The sequence below is a fragment of the Camellia sinensis genome, chromosome 15 (genome assembly GCF_055761805.1).
Source record: "Camellia sinensis isolate YWXY chromosome 15, ASM5576180v1, whole genome shotgun sequence".
Classification (NCBI taxonomy): Eukaryota; Viridiplantae; Streptophyta; class Magnoliopsida; order Ericales; family Theaceae; genus Camellia; species Camellia sinensis.
In genome coordinates, this window is record NC_138975.1 from 46,893,060 (window position 1) to 46,914,131 (window position 21,072).

Genomic DNA, 21,072 nt, shown 5'->3' on the forward strand with positions numbered 1-21,072 from the left:
TATTTTTTTACAAATAATTTACTTTTTAAATACATCTAAATAAAGTAAATTTAAAAAATTTTAAAAAATATTTAAAATTTTAAAAATATTCACTAAAAATTAAAAAATACAAAAAAAATTTAATTTAAAAAAAATTAAATTCAAACTGAAATTAAATACATTAGTTAGGGTTGGTTTGGGATGTTCTAAAAAAGTGCATTTTTTGACTTATTGGCTTATATGGGTTGGGTTTGGATTGGGTTTGATGTGATGTGTTAGAGAGGTGATGTGATTTAAATAAGATGATGTGACTTAAATAGAATAGTTACTTTTTAACTTTTTGTATTATTTAGTTGATGCCAAACTTGGCCTTAATATTATTTTTTTCATCAATTACTTGAAACACGTGATCGTATGCTAAGAACACCCAATAATCATTCCACACGTCAGCAGAGCAACTCATGCTCCCAAGGCGCCCTGTGACGCGCACGTGGCACTATGATGGGTCCCATACCGAACCCTTTAAAACTCTCGATAGTGCCCTAAGCGCCAAAAGACACCTCTTTCTCTCTCTTCTCTTCTCTCTCTCTCTCTGCTTTTGAATCTTCTCCGATCAAAAGCATCACTGGTAAGACCTCTTCTAAACCCATATATATAGATAGATAGATATAGTGAGAATTGTATCTAAAACCCCCAAATGTTTCGCCTCTTGATTGCATTGATTGATGTGTGAAAACAAAAAACGGTTTTGCTTCTTCAATTCTATTCGATTATATTTCTTTGTACTGTGCATTTTAGGTGTTTGATTCTTTGTTTTTCGATTTTTTTTTTTTTTTTTTTTTAAATATTGTGAAGTGTGTGGGTGGGTCAGTGGGTTGGTTTGTTTGTTGATCTTTGCTTGTCTTCAAGCTGAGTAAAAGACAAAAGAAACATTTTTTTTTTTTTTTTGCGTGAAAAATGAGTTCATGTTCTTATCTTTCTTGTACCGCTTTAAAACTAGATGATGTCTCATGGGTTTTACGTTTCTTCCTGAATTTTCTTGTTTGGGGTTGTTGATATCTATGCAGCTTGATCATTGATCTTCTCTTTTCTGGGTATTTCTTCTTTTATCTGTTAATTGGGTTTAAAAGTTTTCTTTGTTAATTTTTTAGGACATAGATGGCTTCACTCTTCTGCATTTCTAGCAATTCGACTAATTAGAAGGTCCTCTGAACATGCAATTCTTCAATTCTTTAGAAATTTTGTTTTGAGTTAAGTTTAGGGTTTATAATTCAGCCACTGAAAAGTTCAAAAGAGGACTGAATATAAACACACACAGACACACATGAATTGATATTCAATAATCTCTCTCTTTATATATATATATGTGTGTGTGTGTGTGTGTGAATAAAATTAGAACATTTACAGACCAATTACAAAGGGGAGAATTTGCTAATCTTTTTTTTTTGATGCTCCATAAATTAGTGTTTGCAAGTGGAACGGAATATTTTGAATGAATTGTTTTACTTCTATCTTTTTGTTCAGAATTGACCAAGTAATGGAAAGTGACAAGTTAAACAATGGGGAGAACACACCTGCCTCAAATTTTCTTGTGCAAGAGAACGATGAATTTGCTTTCACCAATAGGCAGAATGCTGCTGCTGACTGCACTGGGATTTTTCATAATGGTAGCATTGCTAGAGATGATCCTATGTCCTTCCCATACGCACCATTTCCAGTTGCTCCTTTTCCTTGGAAACACATTCATGGGACACATCAACCTTACACACATAGCATTCCTGAGACCTGTGGAAATTTGATGGTTGATCTCAATCAGCTCCATAACTTGCAAAATCCCCTGATTGACCTGAATTCGATGAATGTCAGTAGTTACAGACCCAGCCTGTATAGGCAAGATTTACCTTTTCCCGAAGGTCATGTGAAGGGGGTATCAAACTTTCACAATAAAATTGGGGCTGCTGATACCATGCTGAATGGTTCACCCTATTTTAATAGCCTCAACAACCCTGAGATTAATTTCACGCTGATTGGAGGTAATGCTGGTGGAGGTTATGAAATGACTGGGCACGGTAGAGAAGCAGATGGTAGTCATATGCATAGGCCACAGATGAAGAATTTTGTTGGCTTAGGAAGTAGCAAAACTACATTGTCCCATCCCCAGAATAGTGGAGAAATGAATATTGATAACCATGACCAGGTCAATGCAGCTCGATTTGGTTGTCCAAAAAGAATTGATGGGAGTTTTCTTTCTCTTGGTATTGGAGGTAAGACAGATGCCAAATCTAAATTTGATCTCAACAGCAGAGAGATTACTGGTAATTTAGACGTAGCTTTTTCTCCCCAGTTAAATACTTCCCATGTTCAACAAGCCACTGGAATCTCCTTGAATCCAGGTCACAACTTTGTTGGTGGGTTTTCAAGCTTTCAAAATAATATTGGTGGATTCCCAAATCTGGGGTATAATGCGGGAAGCTGGACCCCATCTAACAATAATGTTGGAGTTGTGTGTGATACTACTACTGATCTAAATTCAAGCCCATTCCATATTTTGCAAAGACCGCAAGCTGATATGCAACTTGGTGTTCCTCAATTGAGTAACAGGAACGTAGATTTTGTAGGTAACAGAGATTCAAGACATGCTACTTCAGATCCTTATAAAGGTTTCATAGGTGAGCTGGCTGCATCTTCAGGACCATTTAGCAGCTGCTCAGCTGGGTGGCTTGATTCTGGACAAACTTGGAAATCTGGGTTAGTATCGGAATCTGAAAAGTTTACCTGGACCACCACTCAACCAACTTCTGACCAACTACATCAACGGTTTATGGAAACAGCTGTGCCAACAGAGTCTTCTGTGGTTTCTCCTTCTGTTGGGTTCAAAGGAAGCTCCATCAGGAAAGAACATTCAGGTGAGCAATGCCAATCATTCCACATCCCTTCCACATATGAATATAAGAAGATATGAAATATTTGGTTTTGTAGTTCAGGATTTCTTGCCCTGTCTAATTTTTGGTGGTGGGATGGGGTCCTGGGGATGTTTGTTTATGGCATGTTACACTTTATTTAGCAGTATTCTATATTGATCTCTGTTGTTTGTTTCTTGCTAAAATGTTAGAATTCTTTATCAAATTAGGGGTTTCTCAACCTCATTTATGTTTAAATGTTTGTGAGATGTTGGAGCTTGAAATTTGTATTTTCTGAAACATACCTAGCACAGTAAGTTATGGGGTTGCATTCTCTCTCACTGCCAGGAAATGATGAGCAAGTTCCTGCCTGAATTTTGGTAACTCTATTGTATGTCACATGAGAATGATATCACATTTGACTGGTAATACAATGATATCAACATAATCTTTGGAATTTTATTTGGAGGCTTATTTTAGTATTTATTCAAGAGTAAGGATAAGAAGGCTTTATGATCCAAAAGCAGTCATTGGTGTCCTCATCATTGAGATAAATAATTAAAACGATATAGGAGAAGAGGAAATTTAGTTTGTTAATGGTTTCTTTTGGGCTTCATTTAGTTTCTTCTCTAGAACTGGAAGTGAGCTAGTTAATAAAAAGAGTAGGGGCAAAGCTGGGACTCAGTAAAAAATCTAGTAGAACATGGACGGTTGGACTCTGAAACTCCTCAACGGGTTATGGAATAATTTCTTGACACTTCAATTGTCCTCATGAACTGATGTATGATGTTGCAAGGGAAAGTACATGTATGATATTCAATGTGACAGGAACTTAATTTGTAAACCTTTACACTATTAGTATAATTTATGATGATAAGCATAGAACCAGTAACCAGATGATGTGGACAATGTGATAGTCTTTATGCCTATCACCTTCAATAGGGTGAAAAAAAAGTGCTAGGGCCACCACTGACTTGAAAGACATGCACTCTTATACCAAGTTGGTTGTTTTGTCATCATTGTTTAAGTGTCTAACCTGATGCAGCCAAGCAACTGGTGTGTGGAGAATTTTCCATTTTTTCCAAGTGAGTAAGCAATTTTTTCTACAGCGAGTCTTAGCAGTGGCAATTTCTTGCTTCAGGGATGTTCACTTGTTATAATTGATGATCAGGCTCTTAAAGTTCACAATTTGTATTTTTATGTTATTTCCCATCCGTTGAGCTACAATAGGCTTGCCAAACCTTGTATAGTGACCCAATCCAAAACTAAATGACTCTTGTTGCCCGTGAATCAGTGTTGCCAAAGGTAGGTGGCTTGCATACCTTTTCTTAGATACTTTAAAGAGAACCAAGTAGTTGGAGTTTGGGATTACATAGTTTAATTGATTTAGCATTTGATCTTAATTGGGTCTCACTCCTTAGTTCTCATTTCTTGTTTCTTTATCCAAGTGTGACAATGAGTTCTTTGATCATAGTGCAACATTGTTTTTTATTTATATTTTTGTTTATTTGATATACTCATCTACCCTTGAGATTGATGTGCACAATTGCTCTGTGAGCAGCTGCAGGGTTTGGTTTTTAATCATATCTCTGGGCCATATGAATATTTGTTTTACTTATTTCTTCTATACATAAAAAATTTAGGGCTTGTTTGGTTTGTGTTTGTAGAGTAGTTTTTGAGATAAAAAGTACGAAAACTTGTTTGGTTTGCCTTTTTTTAGAAATGGTTTTGGAAAATTGTTTTGGGGAGAGAGTTTTAAAAAAAGTGATTGATTTGATGTGTGAGAGAGAGAGTGATTTTGGAAAGAAGCAAACCAAAAAAAATTTTGAGATTTTTTTTGGAAAAATTTGTTTGGTTTGATTATTCTTGAAAATTTGTTTGCAGATAATTTTTTCCAAAATTTTTTCCCAAAAACAAACCAAACAAGCCCTTAGAATCTAATTTTACAGAAATTATTTAGCTAGCAACGTTAATTATATTTTCTTGTCTATCCATGCTGAATCCATTTATGCTGTTGAAGAACATTTGGCCCTGATTGATTGTCCAGATTGGATATAAGGATTTCAGGAGGATATGTAATACGTAAGGATAAAGATGGGATATAATGGCCTTGTTTGGTTTGTGTTTCTCAAAAAATTTTGGGAAAAATTCTCTACAAATAAGTTTTCAAAAGTAATCAAACCAAATAAATTTTTTCAAATTTTTTTTCCAAAACTTGTTTGGTTTACAAGTTTTCCAAACAAATCTCTGTCTCATACACATCAAATCAATCACTTTTTCCAAAACTCTCTCTCAAAATAATTTTTCAAAACATCTTTTGAAAAAAAACCAAACTAAACAAATTTTCGTACTTTTTATCTCAAAACATATTTCTCAAATACAAACCAAACAAGCCCAATATGTTATAGGATATAAGATGGATTATATATATTGTGAGGTCACTTATACTATGTTTGATTAAGATAGGATATATGATGATTATTTTTGACCTTTGGATGAAAGATGAGCTATATTCGACAGTGAGGGATATACAATACTATGGGGGGGGGTATTGCATATCCCCCTTTTGCATCATATACTATCCGGACTCCCTATATTTGGAGCAACCAAACACGGGATATAAGGAGACAAAAAAAATATGGGACCCACCCTAAGAAGTACGGACACTTCTAAGAAGGTGACGTATCTGTGTCGTGTCCGTGTCGGATACCGACACTCTTTAGACACTCTTAGGACACGTGTTCGACACTCTTCAAAACGTGTCCTAATTTTTAAATTTTTTTAAAGACCCGGACACTCTTTGAACACTTGGAGGACACAATGTCAATCACATAAACACATGTGTCTATCGATTGAACACATGTGAAACTAATTATAAGTTTAAACAAAATAACTTAAGATACAATAATAAAACAAAAATCATATAAATTTATAGGAATTAGTGTTATATTGTATTTTTTATTATCTTTGAATGATATATTAATATATATAACATATAATAAATATATAAAATTACATATTTCATGCGTGTCCCCCACATGTCGTGTCCTTCATTTTTTGAAAATTAACGTGTCAGTGTGTCCATGTCGTATCCGTGCCGTGTCACGTGTCTGTGTCCATGCTTCTTAGGACCCACCTCATATTATATCCGGTCCCACACCCATATCCAGCCTTTATATCCGGTAAGCAAACAGGGATATACTCCAGTAATTTTTGTTAGTTATTGTGCCTGTGAACAAATTATGAGCAATGATATAGAATATTTGAGTAATGAAGAATATGTTTTGCTGAAATCTGTTGTCTGAAGTGTCAAATCATACTGGCTTTGGGTAGAAATATACGTATTCTTATTATACTGAAAAAAACATTTCAAATATGGATATACCTCAAATAATGTATTTCATGTCTTTAAAAGAGGGAGAGGCTTGAGTTGTAGTTATCTTTTAACATAAAAAAGTACACCCATTGGATTGGAGTTTGGGAGGGGTAGATTGGGTACAAACCTAAAGTTTAGCATAATTTGCACAAAATGGTTGCCCTTAGGTTCAAACCCACAACCTTAAGATTGGTAGCCCAAGTTTTGACCACTGAACCAATTTTAGCGTAAAGAAGAAAATTGTGGAATTGCATTTTAGTTACTTAAACTATAGTAGCTTGGAATCCTAGCAGGATTAGTAATAAAAACCCATTCATCAAAAATAATTTAAATGACAAAAAAAATCTAGAAAAAAACTTAGGCCTTGTTGGGGAACATGTTATTTTAGTAACTTTTTTTTTACGAAAAGCTGTGCTGAAAAGTAGAGAGAGTGATGTGACAACTTATAGTGACTTTTTGACTAAACTGTATAGTTGACAAACAAGGCCTTAGGAGTTGTTTGGGATGTCCTAAATAAGTGCACTTTTTGGACTAAAAAGTTGAGAAAAAAAATATAGACATTTGGGTTAACTTTTTGTCTTTTTACGAAAAAATATGTAATAAAAAATTATATAAATAAAGTGTATAGGAGAAGAAAGTTGAGTAGGTTGTATGGCTACCCTGCTGGGGCAGCGTGTCTTACACAACAAATTATTGCCTCCTTCGGGGCAAAATGTTTGGATGGTGATGGTCGGTCCATGGGGGCCACCACGGGTCCCGTTTTAATAATTTGAACCGTTGAATATGTACAACTCGTCTATGATTATATGCCTGTAAAAAATCACATTGATCGGATATCGATAGCCATATGATCGAATTAGTTTTTTTTCAACAGTTAACTATCACACCATCCGTTTTGTTTATACAAAAATGATTTGATCATATAGTTAACGATATCCGATCAACGTGATTTTTTACAGACATATAGTACTCGACGAATTCTACATATTTAGCGGTTTGGATTATCAAAACGGAACCCTTAGTAGGCCCCCAAGGGCCCAACATTACCATCAAACTTTGTGGCTTTACATATGTAATTTTTTTTCCCAAAAATGTATGACCTGCCTTCCTACTGGGACAGTACGGCTGACAGTGTAATGAAAACTTTTGTATTACAAAAATGTATAAAATATTTTTTAATATTTTTTATTTGTGAATAGTAATGACTTTTTTGCTTTTTGTGTAACTTTTTTGACTTTTTGAATTTTTTGGGGCTTGCCAAACCTAGCCTTAGTAGCCTTAAAATTATGTGGCTTCTTGAGTGGGCTTTCATTAATTTCCATGTGATAACTCTCACAAAGTACAAAACTATTTCTTAAGTCTTGTGCTCTCATTTAAAAAATAAAAATTAAAAAGAGGAAAAAGGAGTTGTACCTATTGCGGAGGGCCTCACTTACACTGGGTATGGGAGAGGTTGTTTGTATAAAGAATTACCCCCCACTTCTTTTGTGGAGAGGCTGATTTCTTTGACTTGAATCTATTCCACAACCTTTTCTTTATTTCTTTTATTTTTTCATAGTTATAGAAAAGAAAAAAATGCACCGTGACCAAGGACATGGAAAACGATTTTCTAGTATCCTATGGCCTCAGCCCGTGCTGGCCCCCCTCCCTTATCAATCTGCCCCTTGTACTTCATGACTTAGATTCATTTGGTGAATTTTCAAAAAAACCCATTAAAATTTCAAGTTTTAAATTTTAAATATCTTTTGTTTGTGCGTGCATGTGTTTTTGTGTTAGCGAGAGAAGGATTTCAATACTGCCTTGTCACCCATTAATGATTGTCTACTATTAGATTAAGATGAAGGGGGTGTTTGGTGCGGTTTTTTTTAGCCAATTTATGGCTTCTGGCTTTTAAAAAATTATTTTGGACTGTTTGGTTAAACTTATTTCAAACTGTTTCTGATTCTAACAACTTATTTTAAGTCAAAAAAGCTAATTCTGAGAAGCTACTCACCCCTTCTTTCTGATTATCAGCTTCTGCTATAGACATGTTAATTCACGGTTATACTCTTAGAATTTTTTATTTTATTTTTAAAAAAAAATAGAAAAAGACCCAAATGGACTATAAAATATTATTATTATTTTTTATGAGAAATGTAGACAAATAGTGAATAATAAAAAATAAAAGTTAATTGAAAAAGTTACTTCATAGCTTACTTAACAAACATTACTCAGCAACTTAAATCTATAATCCAACAGTTACACCAAACAGATTAACAACTTCTGATTAAAGTCATAATTTACAATCTGTTAAGGTATAATCTATAATTTGTTAAGGTATAATCTATAATCTGTTTTAACAGCTATACCAAACAACACCGAAGTCTTGGCATACTTGGTAAAATATCAGTATTTGATATTTACAGATATATAATTTTCTCTCTGTACTCACTCTTTGCACTTCTTTTGCAGGGCATTTATTTTCAGCTCTGAAGGATAGTGCAGCTCAAGCTGTTGATGAAAGTGCTCAACTTCTTAAGAGGAAGCGTGTTCAACCAACCGGTGAGGGCATAACTCACTTCTCACCCATGTGATTTTTGTCAAATCATGAATCAGAAGATTCATTTTATTTAGCTTAATATATAATTTATAATATGTGTATACATATATATATATATATATATAAAATACACGTTTAAAATAAATTAATATCAACATAACTAAATTGTGTACATATTTGTAAATATAAGACCACATTTATCAGTATAATTAATTGATTATCCTTTTTTTGTTTTGCGAATAACAACTGTTTCATGTATTATGCAAACAAAACCTAACCGCAATGAATTATAGTGAATCACAATTGAATTGTACGATTCACTCAATTTAAGATTCAACATCATGAATGGAATTGTTTTGCTTGAAATTTGTATGGAATCATATGAATCAAACTGTGAATTGTTAATGTCAACAAAACCATATCTCAACTGCTTAAAATCTGGCAACACCTTCAACTAGAACTAAACTACTATTCGTTATTGGTGCTGTCATTGGTTTATGCGTGCACACAATTAATCTGTGTTTTCTTACTTTCTGCTAATTGGATTTGTAATCAAGCTGGTGTTGTTAACTTGCTATATTTTCTTCATTAGAATTTTGAGAACCTCACTATCTTGCAACCAAAAACTCTCATCCATTAATTTTTGAATATATCCAGAAGAACAATGATACTGTGGCTAGGCAAAATATAAATTGCAAAACTATAACACAAATTTGAAAGGAGGATTTGCTAATACTTTGCTTGACTGTAAACACATTGCAACAATGTTTTAACATGTACCAGAACTGGAGTTGCTGCGGTTAAATTATAGTGTGTTGCAATGACTGTTCACAACAACACACACACACAAATTCTGAATTTAAATGATAAGAGGTTTATGCATTCTCTGATAAATAACTTCTTCACTAAATGATTCTCTTTACAGGGCAGCGATATTCTGCTAATGCTGGTAGTTCCCGCTATGCTGCCGGGGGTGGTCTGTTTCCCAAGAGGGTAGGTGTTCAATTTGCCAAGGATAGTGCTGCTCAAGCTGCTGGAAGTGGCCTTTTTCCCCAGAGGCTAGGAGTTCAAGTTCATGAGCATTCTGCTACTCAAGCTGTTGGAGATGGCCTGTTTCCCAACATTACGGGCACTCGAGTTGATGACAGTCGTGTTGTTTATGCTGCTGAACATGGATTGTATCCCAAGGAGATAGGGCTTCAGACAGCAAGTAAGGGCATTCCCTTCACACCTTTGGATATGTGTTACTAGAAAGATCTCTTATCTTTTTTCACTGGGATTCAGTTCTCAGTTGAGGATAAAGATTTTGTGACTTTATTGAATGAGTCAAACATTTTCAAAATTTAAATTGTCCAATCTTGTTAAAAGCCTCAAACATGCTTATATGTAGGATGAGTTTTTTCACTGCAAGATGGTTGGCCCAGGCACATGTAGTATACTGAGATGGAAACTTTAAATGGCTTAGTTTATCATGCAAGTCATCTTGTTCATTGTTGTGGATGCATCTGTACTAAGGTTTTGCTGATTCTACTGTAGTAAAACTTGATCAACCTCAAGAGCATACCAGTAGAATTTCTAAAAAAATTCTCGAACCTACTTTTTCTATATACCATTCAAATTTGCTGGCTTAGGTTATCATGGAAGTCATCTTTTCATTGCTGTGGATGCATCTGTAATAAGGCTTGGTGATTGTTCTTGGGTAAACTTGATCAACTCAAGAGCATACAAGTTCAATTTCTAAAAATTTTCTTGAACCTGCTTTTGCTATTGTATATACTATTCAGTTCCTTCACTCATAATATATTTTTTGTGTCAGCATGGTAAATACAGAGTTTTCAGTGTGCACTTTCTTACAATTATGGTAGTTATCTTGCACTCATAATATTTCTGATGCTCACTTTGATGTAAACTAGGGCGGCCTGAACTGTTTTCTACAGATCTTCGTGGTCCCCACTTTACTACTGGTATTTATACTTCAGCTTTTGAGTTGATACTTCTAACTTCTATTATTCTTTTCTCATGATTATAATTTATTTAATGTCCTTGCCTATGTACTATATTTTGATGATTGCCTTCATGCAATAGGCGTCTCTCAAGGTCTGCCTGCTCATTATTCCAATGATATTGTTCGACCGACTTCTACTACAGGTATTACTTAATTACTATATTAGCCTACACTTTATATAAGTTTCAGTGAGTATTTTCTTTTGTTTATGGTAGCAATTTGTACAACTCACAGGCCAAGTAATTTCGACTGCAAAAGGTTATGGCCTCTCTCAGGCTTCCGATGTTCTTCGTAGACCATCTTTTAAAAGGGGGGGAATTCTACCCCCTCCAACTGCTCCCCGGATTCAACGCAGGAAGATATCACTTCAACCTCCCATTCATCCATCTGTGCCATCCCCACCACGGACTGCTCCTGCTGGTGCTATCCGTATTCCTCCTCCTCCTGCTATCCCTATTCCTGCTGCTGTTCCTTATATAAAATGGCAAGGTATTTCTTGTGGCTTCTCTTGATATATTTTGATCATAAATATTTTCTTTATTTTTGAATTCCTGCCCTCATTATTTATTTTTTACAATATACATTGTTGTCAAATCACGAATTGAATCTTGAATTATTTAGCTAAAATAGTGAATCGTGAATCGTAAGATTCATTTTATTTAATATAATGTATAATTCTATATATTTATATAGGATTATTTACACAGAGACCTCCTAAACCGTTGAGAAGTGTCACTTTGCCCCCCCTCCCCCCCAAAAAAAAACTATAAAAAAGTACAAATGGATCCCCTAAACTATTGGCGTGTTTTACTTTGACATCTTCCGTTAACGGTTCAATTTGTACGTTTTTATAATTTAGGAACATTTGTACGCATTTGTAGTTTAGAGGGCAAAATGATATTTCTCAATAGTTTAGGAGGTCTTAGTGTAAATAACCTTATTTATATACATATAAAAATACAGTGTTTAAAATAAAGTAAATTATCAATATGATCAAATTATATGTATGTGTATACATATAAAATCACGAATATTTTTATATGGCGAAAATGATGTTTTATGCATTATGTAAACAAGAATAGAAATAGAATTGAATCGTGTGAATCGTAAATTGAATCGTACGATTCACTCAATTTCCGATTTAACACCACGATTCGAGTCATTTTTGTTAAAACTTTGTATCGAATCGTAATCATGCGATTCTAACAACCTTGAACATAGCATTAATCTTTCATGTCATAACTGTTAAGTCACCAATTTTCTCAAAAGCCTAAACTGTTAGGAAATGTGCCCAACAATGTATGTCAAGCTATCTAACAATAACATGGTTATCCTGGAGTTTATGACAATGTCATCAATGATTCCATAATTTTTTTTGGTCCAACAGTTCTCTTCATAATGTCAAAGTGCATGCTCTTCATTGCACTAAAGTCACTTGATGATGGCCCATTATATTAAATCTCTTATCTAGTTGAGGTCGTATCTAGACTTTGTTTACTTATGTTTAGGGGTGTAATACGAGTCAAGCAACTTTTGTTCTGCTTGTGTTTGGCTAGAATTATGGCTCGATTAAATCAAGCTCGATGGATAAATGAACAAAATTCAAACACAAAATAAGGCTCATCAAAAAATTGATCCAAGCCTAAGTATTATGTGCTCAACTTGCTAGGCTTGCAAGCAAGTGCAAAATACGAGCTAAGGTGCATATAAAGAAACCCTTTTGCAAGGGAGGTTTCTAGTCAACCAAACCTGGTCTCTTTTTTTTTTTTTTTTTTGTTGAGAAAAAGACAATTATGCCCAAGAGAGAACCTTAACATGCTTATAATCACTTTTCCCCCCTAATTGATGCCTTTACCAATTAAAAAAAAAGGAATTAAAAAATTATTAGCAATATGCACTTATAAGCTGTAATTAGTTGTAGGTAGACAATCATAGGCTCATCTTTAAGTTGCTTGTGAACTTAACAAAAGCCTAAGCTCCAATATCTTGGACTTCTCAAGATCGTTCTATTATTTCAAGTCAAGAGAGTTCATCTTGAACAAAGTCAAGTGAGCAGTCTTGAGCCAAGCTCGATCTCACATTCAAAAACTCAATTTGAGCTCAAGCCAAACTTGCAATCTTCCAAGTGAAACGAGCCAAGATTGAGCATCCTGGAACTTCGCTTGACTTGGGTCGATTACACCTTACTTGGCCTTGTGTCTCAATCAAGTAGAATCTGTTACATGAATTCTTTTCGCCATTCTGCTTTATTAAGTGTTGTATGCTTAGTTAAAACTAATAAATTCATATATTTCTTTACTAGTGCATCCCATGCCAATATAATATAGGTCTTCTCCCTCAAACATTTTCATTTATGGTGATCATATCGCCCTTCCTTACCATTGCTTCTGTAGGTTTTTATTGTACATAACTAAACCGTCTTAGCCTGATGTAGAAGAGAGAGAATAATTCAAAAATGACCACAGCATCTCAAAATCTCAATATTATTATTCCAAAATGCATATTATAATCAAATCCTAGTAACCTAACTAAAATAGGAAACCTAATAAACTAATCTCTTAGTGATTTTTATTTAATTAAATTTAACTAAACAATACAATAATAATATGCTACCAATTACATCACTGGGATCAAAATGATTTCGGGCCCACAGGCTTCAGTCTAGGCTTCCAAATGTTATAATTTGTTATGATCTGAACTCGCCCCTAGAGGTTTGGATCATAACCGGCTAGTAATCATGAGATTATTTATAGTCTCAGAATACAGACATAATTAATAATAAGGGGCTAGAAGCACAAACAGATTAACAAAAATTTTATCCAATGAGCTATGCATAAATGGCATAAACAGAAACTTCTCATATATTAATAACTCACACTCATGCAGACTTAATTAAGATTCTATATATCCAAGATCTTTCAAGCATCATTGTCATACAAACTAGAACTTATACACTGGAACGGTAGATTATGACCAACAAAAGAAAGAAACAGAAAACCAAAATATCAAAGAAACTATAGCCTTGCTCGTGAGGCGCTCATGATAGACTTCGCAAAACTTGGGTTCCTTTACGAGTTCACTAAGGCTGGAGCTGGACATTCCGCTGCTCACCTACATACATATAAATACAAAGTAAGCTAACGCCTAATGAATAACATCAGAGTAAAGGGTTTATGTGAATGAGTTCTAGTAATTGACATAAGCATTTATATATATATGTCACAAGCAATACGTAACAAAACGACCTTGGGTTCAACAGATAACAGAACGACCTTGGGTCTATCAAGTGTACAGAATGGAATTGATCATATCATAACAGAACGACCTCGGGTCCAATCATTTACAGCTGTATAATGACCATTTGGTCTACTCATAACAGATAGTTAGACTTATCAGATGTTCAGAACGACCTTGGGTCCATCTTATCAAATGTACGAAACGACCTTGGGCCCAATTCAGATATAAAAAACGACCTTTGGGTCCGTCATACACATTTGTGTCACATCGATCACGTTTACAGATATCACAATGATCAGACAGATAGAAACTCATTCACTTTTGCAAATTCACAGTTTTAGAAAGTTTACCACAGTAGGATAGACAGAAAATAGAGTAATTAAGAAAATATCTTTACTAAGATATTATTCACAGTGATTTAGTTGTTGATTCGTTCTTGCAAATGATCCTACACAATTCATCGACATATACACGTTGAATCACATTGTTCAATCAGATTGTTCTTTAACTCATTTAATTCTCTTAGGCTTCATTATACCCCTTTAATTTATTTGGAATGTTCAATTCATGCCTAAGAATGTTCAAAAAGGAATGAGAATGCACATTTGATTAGTATATGTCTTTTCAAAATTTGCTGAAACAGAGTACTTCGCTCGAGCGTAACTTTGGTCACTCGAGTGGACCACGTGGTCTGCAAAAGTACTGGATGGTCCAAATTTAGGCTTGATGTTCACTCGAGCTGAGGTGCCGAGTAAAAAGTAGTCGCTCGAGCAATCACTTGGTCGCTCGAGCCAACTGTAAATGCCTGCAAAAATATTAGATGCATGCAATGCGCCCTTGAGTGACAAATTGTTCGCTCAAGCGGTGCGACAGAATTTTGGAATTTCCAGAACAGAGTTGAGCTTCAAAGCTTGCAATTCAAATACAAACTCTTGCATGGCTTGTAAATCACTTCTCAAAGACTTAAAACTCTTCCAAAAACGTGAATTCAAGACCAAATTGCAAAATCAAAGCTTAATACTTTAAGAATTCTTCAAAAAGAAACCTAATGCTTCATGCATGTTGATTTTAAATTTCAAACTCTATTCTAAAGCTTCAAAAATATGCAATTCACTGTCAAAACCTTGTAATTCATGCATGCATGTACATTTCATCTTTCAAATTCAACATGGGTGAGATAATTATGTTAAAAAATGTAAAACTTAACCAAACTATGCATGCATGTATGAATTGCCTCTAAATTCAACAATCTTGGCTTAATTCTTGCACTCAATCACGTAGTTCTCTTTATTTCATATGTGAAAGAACTTAACTCCATGACTTAGGGTTCAAAAGCTTACCTAGGGTCTTTAATTGAGCTCAAATTAGCAAATTCTTGAGTTGTACTTCACAATTCTTCAATTCTCTTAGCAAATTCTTCAAATTCAAGCTCCTCTCTCTCTACAAATTGAGTTCTCTCTCTCTAAATCTCTCTATCTCAGAATTTTTGAGTTCAATTTATGATTAAGGCTTCAAGCTTCTAATTATAACATATTTATACTTGAGGATTAGATTAGGGTGTTAATATAGGCTTAATATTAACTAATTACACTTAGTTCTAATTAGTTTAATCTAATTAATTTAGACTGAATCAAATTTTTGTTAAACTTTCTAATAGGCTCTTAAAATTATGTTGATCACAATAAATTAACCAATTTCGGTTTCTGATGCCATTAAGGCCTTCAATTTTCAGATCAAAACAGAAATCATAACAGATTTTCCTACGATCAACGGATGTAAAGTTAAAACCACATTAACAACATAATTATCATTCAAATTCACACTTAGCACATAAACACATGCACAATTAAAGAATTAAAAGCATAATGCAGAACGGAGTTGTCACATAATTGGCCTCTAACTGGTCAAGGCTGTGCGATCATAGCCTATTCTCTCTCAATATATCTTCAATTGGTGCAAATCCTACCATTTCACAAATTTATTCATTTATAATTCTATATTTCGTAGTCTTATCATACATCCATGTAAGTTTTCTAATCTTAGGTACACTTACATGTTGTCCAACTTACTTTAGGAACACATTTCTTAATTGCCCAACATTTTGCCCTGTAAAACACCTTTGGTCTTATAGCTATTGTATGAAAAATTTCTTTCAATTTTGCTGTTATTCATCAATTACATAATATGCCAAACACACTCTACTTACACCATGCCACTTTGATTTGATGGATCACATCATCTCCAACCTGACCATCCTTATCAATAATCAAATCTAGATAATGAAAATGTAAACTATTTATTATCTCCTTGTTTCAATCTTCACTTCTCCATTGCCCTGCCCAACATTTTGTCCTGTAAAACACCTTTGGCCTTATAGCTGTTATATAAAAAATTTCTTTCAATTTTGCCGGTATTCATCAATTACATAATATGCCAAACACACTACTTACACCAAGCCACTTCGATTTGATGGATCACATCATCTCCAACTTGGCCAACCTTATCAATAATCGAATGTAGATAATGAAAATGTAAACTATTTGTTATCTCCTGGTTCCGATCTTCACTTCTCCAATATTTCTACTTCTACTGTTACTAAGGTTATGTTCCATATATATCGTTTTGTTTTTACTAATTTTAAACTCTTTTGGCTCAAATGCTTCTCTCCACATTTCTAATTTAGTATAATTCATTTCTTAGAACATTATCATTTGCAAACAAAATACACCGGGGCACATCATCCAAGAAGAAAATTGCAATGGATAAAAAAAATGTATTAGCAATATGCACTACTATAGTAAGTTGTAGACAATCAAAGGTTTGTCTTTAAGGTGCTTGTGACCTTAGCAAAAGCCTAAGCTCCAATACATTGAGCTTCTTAAGCTCATTTTATTATTTTGTGTCTAGAGAGTCCATCTTGAGCAAAGTGAGCAATCTCAAGCGAGCTTGATCTCATATTCAAAAACTCAATTCGAGTTTGAGTTGAACTTGAGTAATAATATTCCTAGATAAATGAGCCAAGATTGGGCAGCCCGGAACTTTCTTGACTTGGGTTGATTACACCTTAGTTAGAGAATCCACACCAAACTCTTCAAATTTTTAGTCAAATTAAAGCTATATCATTATTTTAGCTAGTCACCTTTTAGCACCTACCGCATCAAACTCTTTATTCTAACTTATTCTTATTAAATATTATTTTTTTATAGTGTTTGTTAGTCTTTTCTTTTTTTATTAAATTGATAAGTTACCAGCCAAACAATTCTTAAAAAAGCAAAAAAAAAATAATAAATGCCGTTGACTGGTTGACCGGCCGGACTTCCCGGCAGACATCCGGTAACACACAAGTAGCGATGAACCGTGCCTCACTTGTTGTAACGAGTTACTGTAGCCATCATAAATTTTGATGAGCTGCAAGTGAGTTTGATGAAGTTGATTTTTTGAAACTTTTAGCCAAAAAATGATTTTAAAGAGCTTGTTGAGGATGCTCTTATGTTGAGAAACAATATTTGCTTCATCAATTCCTTCCATGCTGGCCTGTTGTATAACTTCTATAGGCCTCAAGCATGTCAGGCTAAGAAGCATGGACACGTGACACGACACGGACACGCTGACACGTTAATTTTCAAAAAATGTAGGACACGACACGTGAGGGACACGCATGAAATATGTAATTTTATATATTTATTATATGTTATATATATGAATATATCATTAAAAAGATAATAAAAAATACAATATGATACTAATTCCTATAAATTTATATAGTTTTTGTTTTATTATTGTATCTTAAGTTGTTTTGTTCAAACTTATAATTAATTTCACATATGTTTAATCGTTAGACACTTGTATTTAAGCGATGGGCACGTATGTTCTTCAAGTGTCCAAAGAGTGTCCAAGTCTTTAAAAAAATTTAAAAAATAGGACACGTTTTGAAGAGTGTCGGACACGTGTCCTGAGAGTGTCCAAAGAGTATCGGTGTCCGACACGGATACGACACGAATACGTCACCTTCTTAGAAGTGTCCGTGCTTCTTAGATGTCAGGATTACAGCTAAATGGTTTAAATTGACTAGCCTTGATTCTTGGCTGTGGTTTGGCCTTACTGAAGCTTTTGAAGATTGTCCCTTTCCCTTCATCCTTCTCAGAGACTTGTCTGAATAATGTACTTCCAATATTTTGCTTGGCTGCAGCCACTTAAGTTTTTGTAGCAGCTTATAAGGCCTGCTTATAGTTTCTTCTGTTTTTATTTATTTTGGAATCTAAATATGTTTGGTACAGTTTATGCTTACAACTTATAAGACAAAAATAGCTTTTGTAAGCTGGAAAAAAAAAGAAAAAAAAAAAAAGAAGATTATCTGGTAGTTGAGGAAAGGGGTGCTTTAACTTCTACTATCTGACTATCAATTTTCAGTTTGAGAAAAGTTACACCAAACAGGTCCAATATTGCTTGGCACTAAATTATTGTGCAACTATGGATCTTTAGCTCAGAGGAACAGTTGTTTTACTCGAATTGATATCTGTATGTGCTTGTAATATTAAACATCCTTGCAAGTTGTAACAATACAAGCAGTGACCCTGTGAATTTTGTGGTGTGCAGATTCTGAGGGACTTCCTCAACCAACCGGACAGAAATGTATGCTATGTAAGAGAGATCTTTCATTCACACCAGAAGGCCCTGTATACCAGCCGGCCGTATCACCACCTGTTGCTGTTCTTCCATGTGGCCACACCTTTCATGACCGCTGCTTGCAACTTATCACTCCCGAAGACCAATCTAAGAATCCCCCATGCATTCCTTGCGCCATTGGCGAGACGTAGCGTTCCTTTACCCTCTTTTTTGCAATTTCCTCAAAACAGTTTTTTAATCTAAATTTCTGCAGCATTTATCAAAGGAAGAGAGGAAGAAAAGGAAAGAAAGAAAAATGAAAGTTCTTTTAGAGGAATTGCAGATAGTATGTAAAATTCAAAAAACTGTACATACAGGAAATGAGGGCACATAGATGGTCCCAAAAGATGGTGAGTGGCCAGGGCCTCTGAAGGTGGGGCATATAATAACTGTAACCACCCTTTTTGTCAATACATTAATTTTAGCTAACTGGGGAAGCATATTAACCTCTTTTTTTGTATTTTTTTTTTTTGTTTTAATGATTCAAGAGTTGGCATTGAATTCTTCTACCTTGATCTTTACTGTGGAAAGTTCTTAGTAAGTTTATGTCTGTTGCTTTGCATTCATTTTATATTTCAGTTATGATAGGGCTGTTACTTTGCTCTTTTTTATTAGGGGGGGGGGAGCTACGCTATGAACACATACGTGCCTTGTTTGGGAAGTTGTCTATTTTAATAGGTTATTTTAATAATTGACTATTTTAATAGGCTAAAATATTTATGTTTGGGAAGAGTGTTGGATTTTTTTGTAGTTAGATGTGATGTTTATGAGAGAAAAAGTGAAATGATGACGGATTTAATGTGATATTTTATCTTATTGACTATTTTAACTAAAAAGTTACTAAAATAGTTTGTTTCAAACGAGACTGTAGCACAAAAAAAAGTCAATTTTTGGCTTCCCAAACATGCCCATTATGGGAGGCTGGTTTAAGACAAGTGTGAGACTCCACTTTTTATCTCCCATTCTGTGAAAACTTTTTGTCCACTCTTTCTCAAAGACAACAATTAGATACTTGTCTCAAATTAGCAATCCACTCATCTTGCTTGATCCTTGCTATATTGTAGGGGAAGGGCTATCATATCAAGATTGAACCTTCTCCCTTCCTCTTTCCCTAACATCCTCCATCTCCAAATTGGCCATGTGTTCTGGAGTATTTTTATTTTATGCTAAAAGCTTGTGGAGGGCCTTCTTAGCTTTTTATCAACTAATTTTAAGCGTTAAAAAGTTATACTTAATTAATGAAGTACAAAATTATTATGTGTTTCCACATGGTATTGCTTATTGGGTTGAACCTGGAAGCATTGTTTGTTGCTATCAAAGTTTTAACGGCAAAGCCAATTTCCATGTTCTTATTAGTCGAAGCATACTTGGACCTACATTTTCCCCCTACAAAAGTCTTTTAGAAGAGTCATGTACCAATTTGATACTGCATTGTTGTATCTGAGTTTGCTAATAAGGGTCGTTTGGATGGATGTGAATTAACACTATTAAAAAGTTAATTATTACAAGCAGAGAGAAGAATTGCTGAAAAGAAGATATATTGAGGTAAAAGATTGTTATAGTTAGATGAGAATCCTTGACATCATTTTTAAATTCACAGATAAATAAATAAATATAATGATTAAGTTATGAGCGAATTACATTAATGGTTCTTGTAATTTGGGATTTGTGTCATCTTTATCCCGATATTTTAATTGTAATATATTTGACTCTGAATTTTGAATCTCGTTTTAAATAAGGACAATTGAAGATATTTTTGTTCTATTTTAAGGACAAAATTGTCAATTTTATAAAATATAAACTAGTTTGATAAAAATAAATATCAAAAAATTATTTTTAAATTTTAAAAAATTATTTCTACTCATCAAAGATAAAATTATATAAAATGATAAATCTTTTAAATTTTTATTTTTTTGTCAAATTAATTTTTTATGTGTTTGGATGATTATCATATAATGAGTGGTTGTTTTTGTTAATATTTTTATATGTAATAGATGGTTCTATTTGTTATTAACAAATATTTTTGGATGGTTATTAGGTTTTTAATGTGTAATCAATGTGTTTAATATATATATTTTTTTAGTTTTGAATTTTTTGATTTAATGGATTGGTTTAATAATGACATCAAAGTTGTTACTATGTTTGACTTTGAAAAACTATAAACTAATTTAACGAAAATAAATATCAAAAAAATTTATTTCTACCCTCCGAAAATAAAAAATTATAAAAAATGATGTGTTTTTAATTTTTATTTTATCATTTAATTTTTAGTTTCTTAGAAAAAATATATGAAAGTAAATTCTGAAAACCAAACCAAATAGAACTTTATAGCCAAGAAAGTTCCAACATTATTTATTAAAAAAAAGGCATT

At 33.7% G+C, this 21,072-nt stretch overlaps 1 protein-coding gene across 1 annotated transcript; it reads left to right on the forward strand.

Moving 5' to 3' along the window:
* Positions 1-547: 547 nt before the first annotated feature.
* Positions 548-19,210, forward strand: LOC114255948 (uncharacterized). The gene is made up of 9 exons (XM_028195485.2): positions 548-607; positions 1,131-1,182; positions 1,504-2,885; positions 8,707-8,796; positions 9,720-10,004; positions 10,708-10,758; positions 10,880-10,942; positions 11,034-11,288; positions 18,633-19,210. Exons 3-9 carry the CDS (start codon positions 1,517-1,519, stop codon positions 18,851-18,853), a joined length of 2,334 nt encoding a protein of 777 aa, XP_028051286.2. The 5' UTR covers positions 548-607; positions 1,131-1,182; positions 1,504-1,516; the 3' UTR covers positions 18,854-19,210.
* Positions 19,211-21,072: the final 1,862 nt, after the last annotated feature.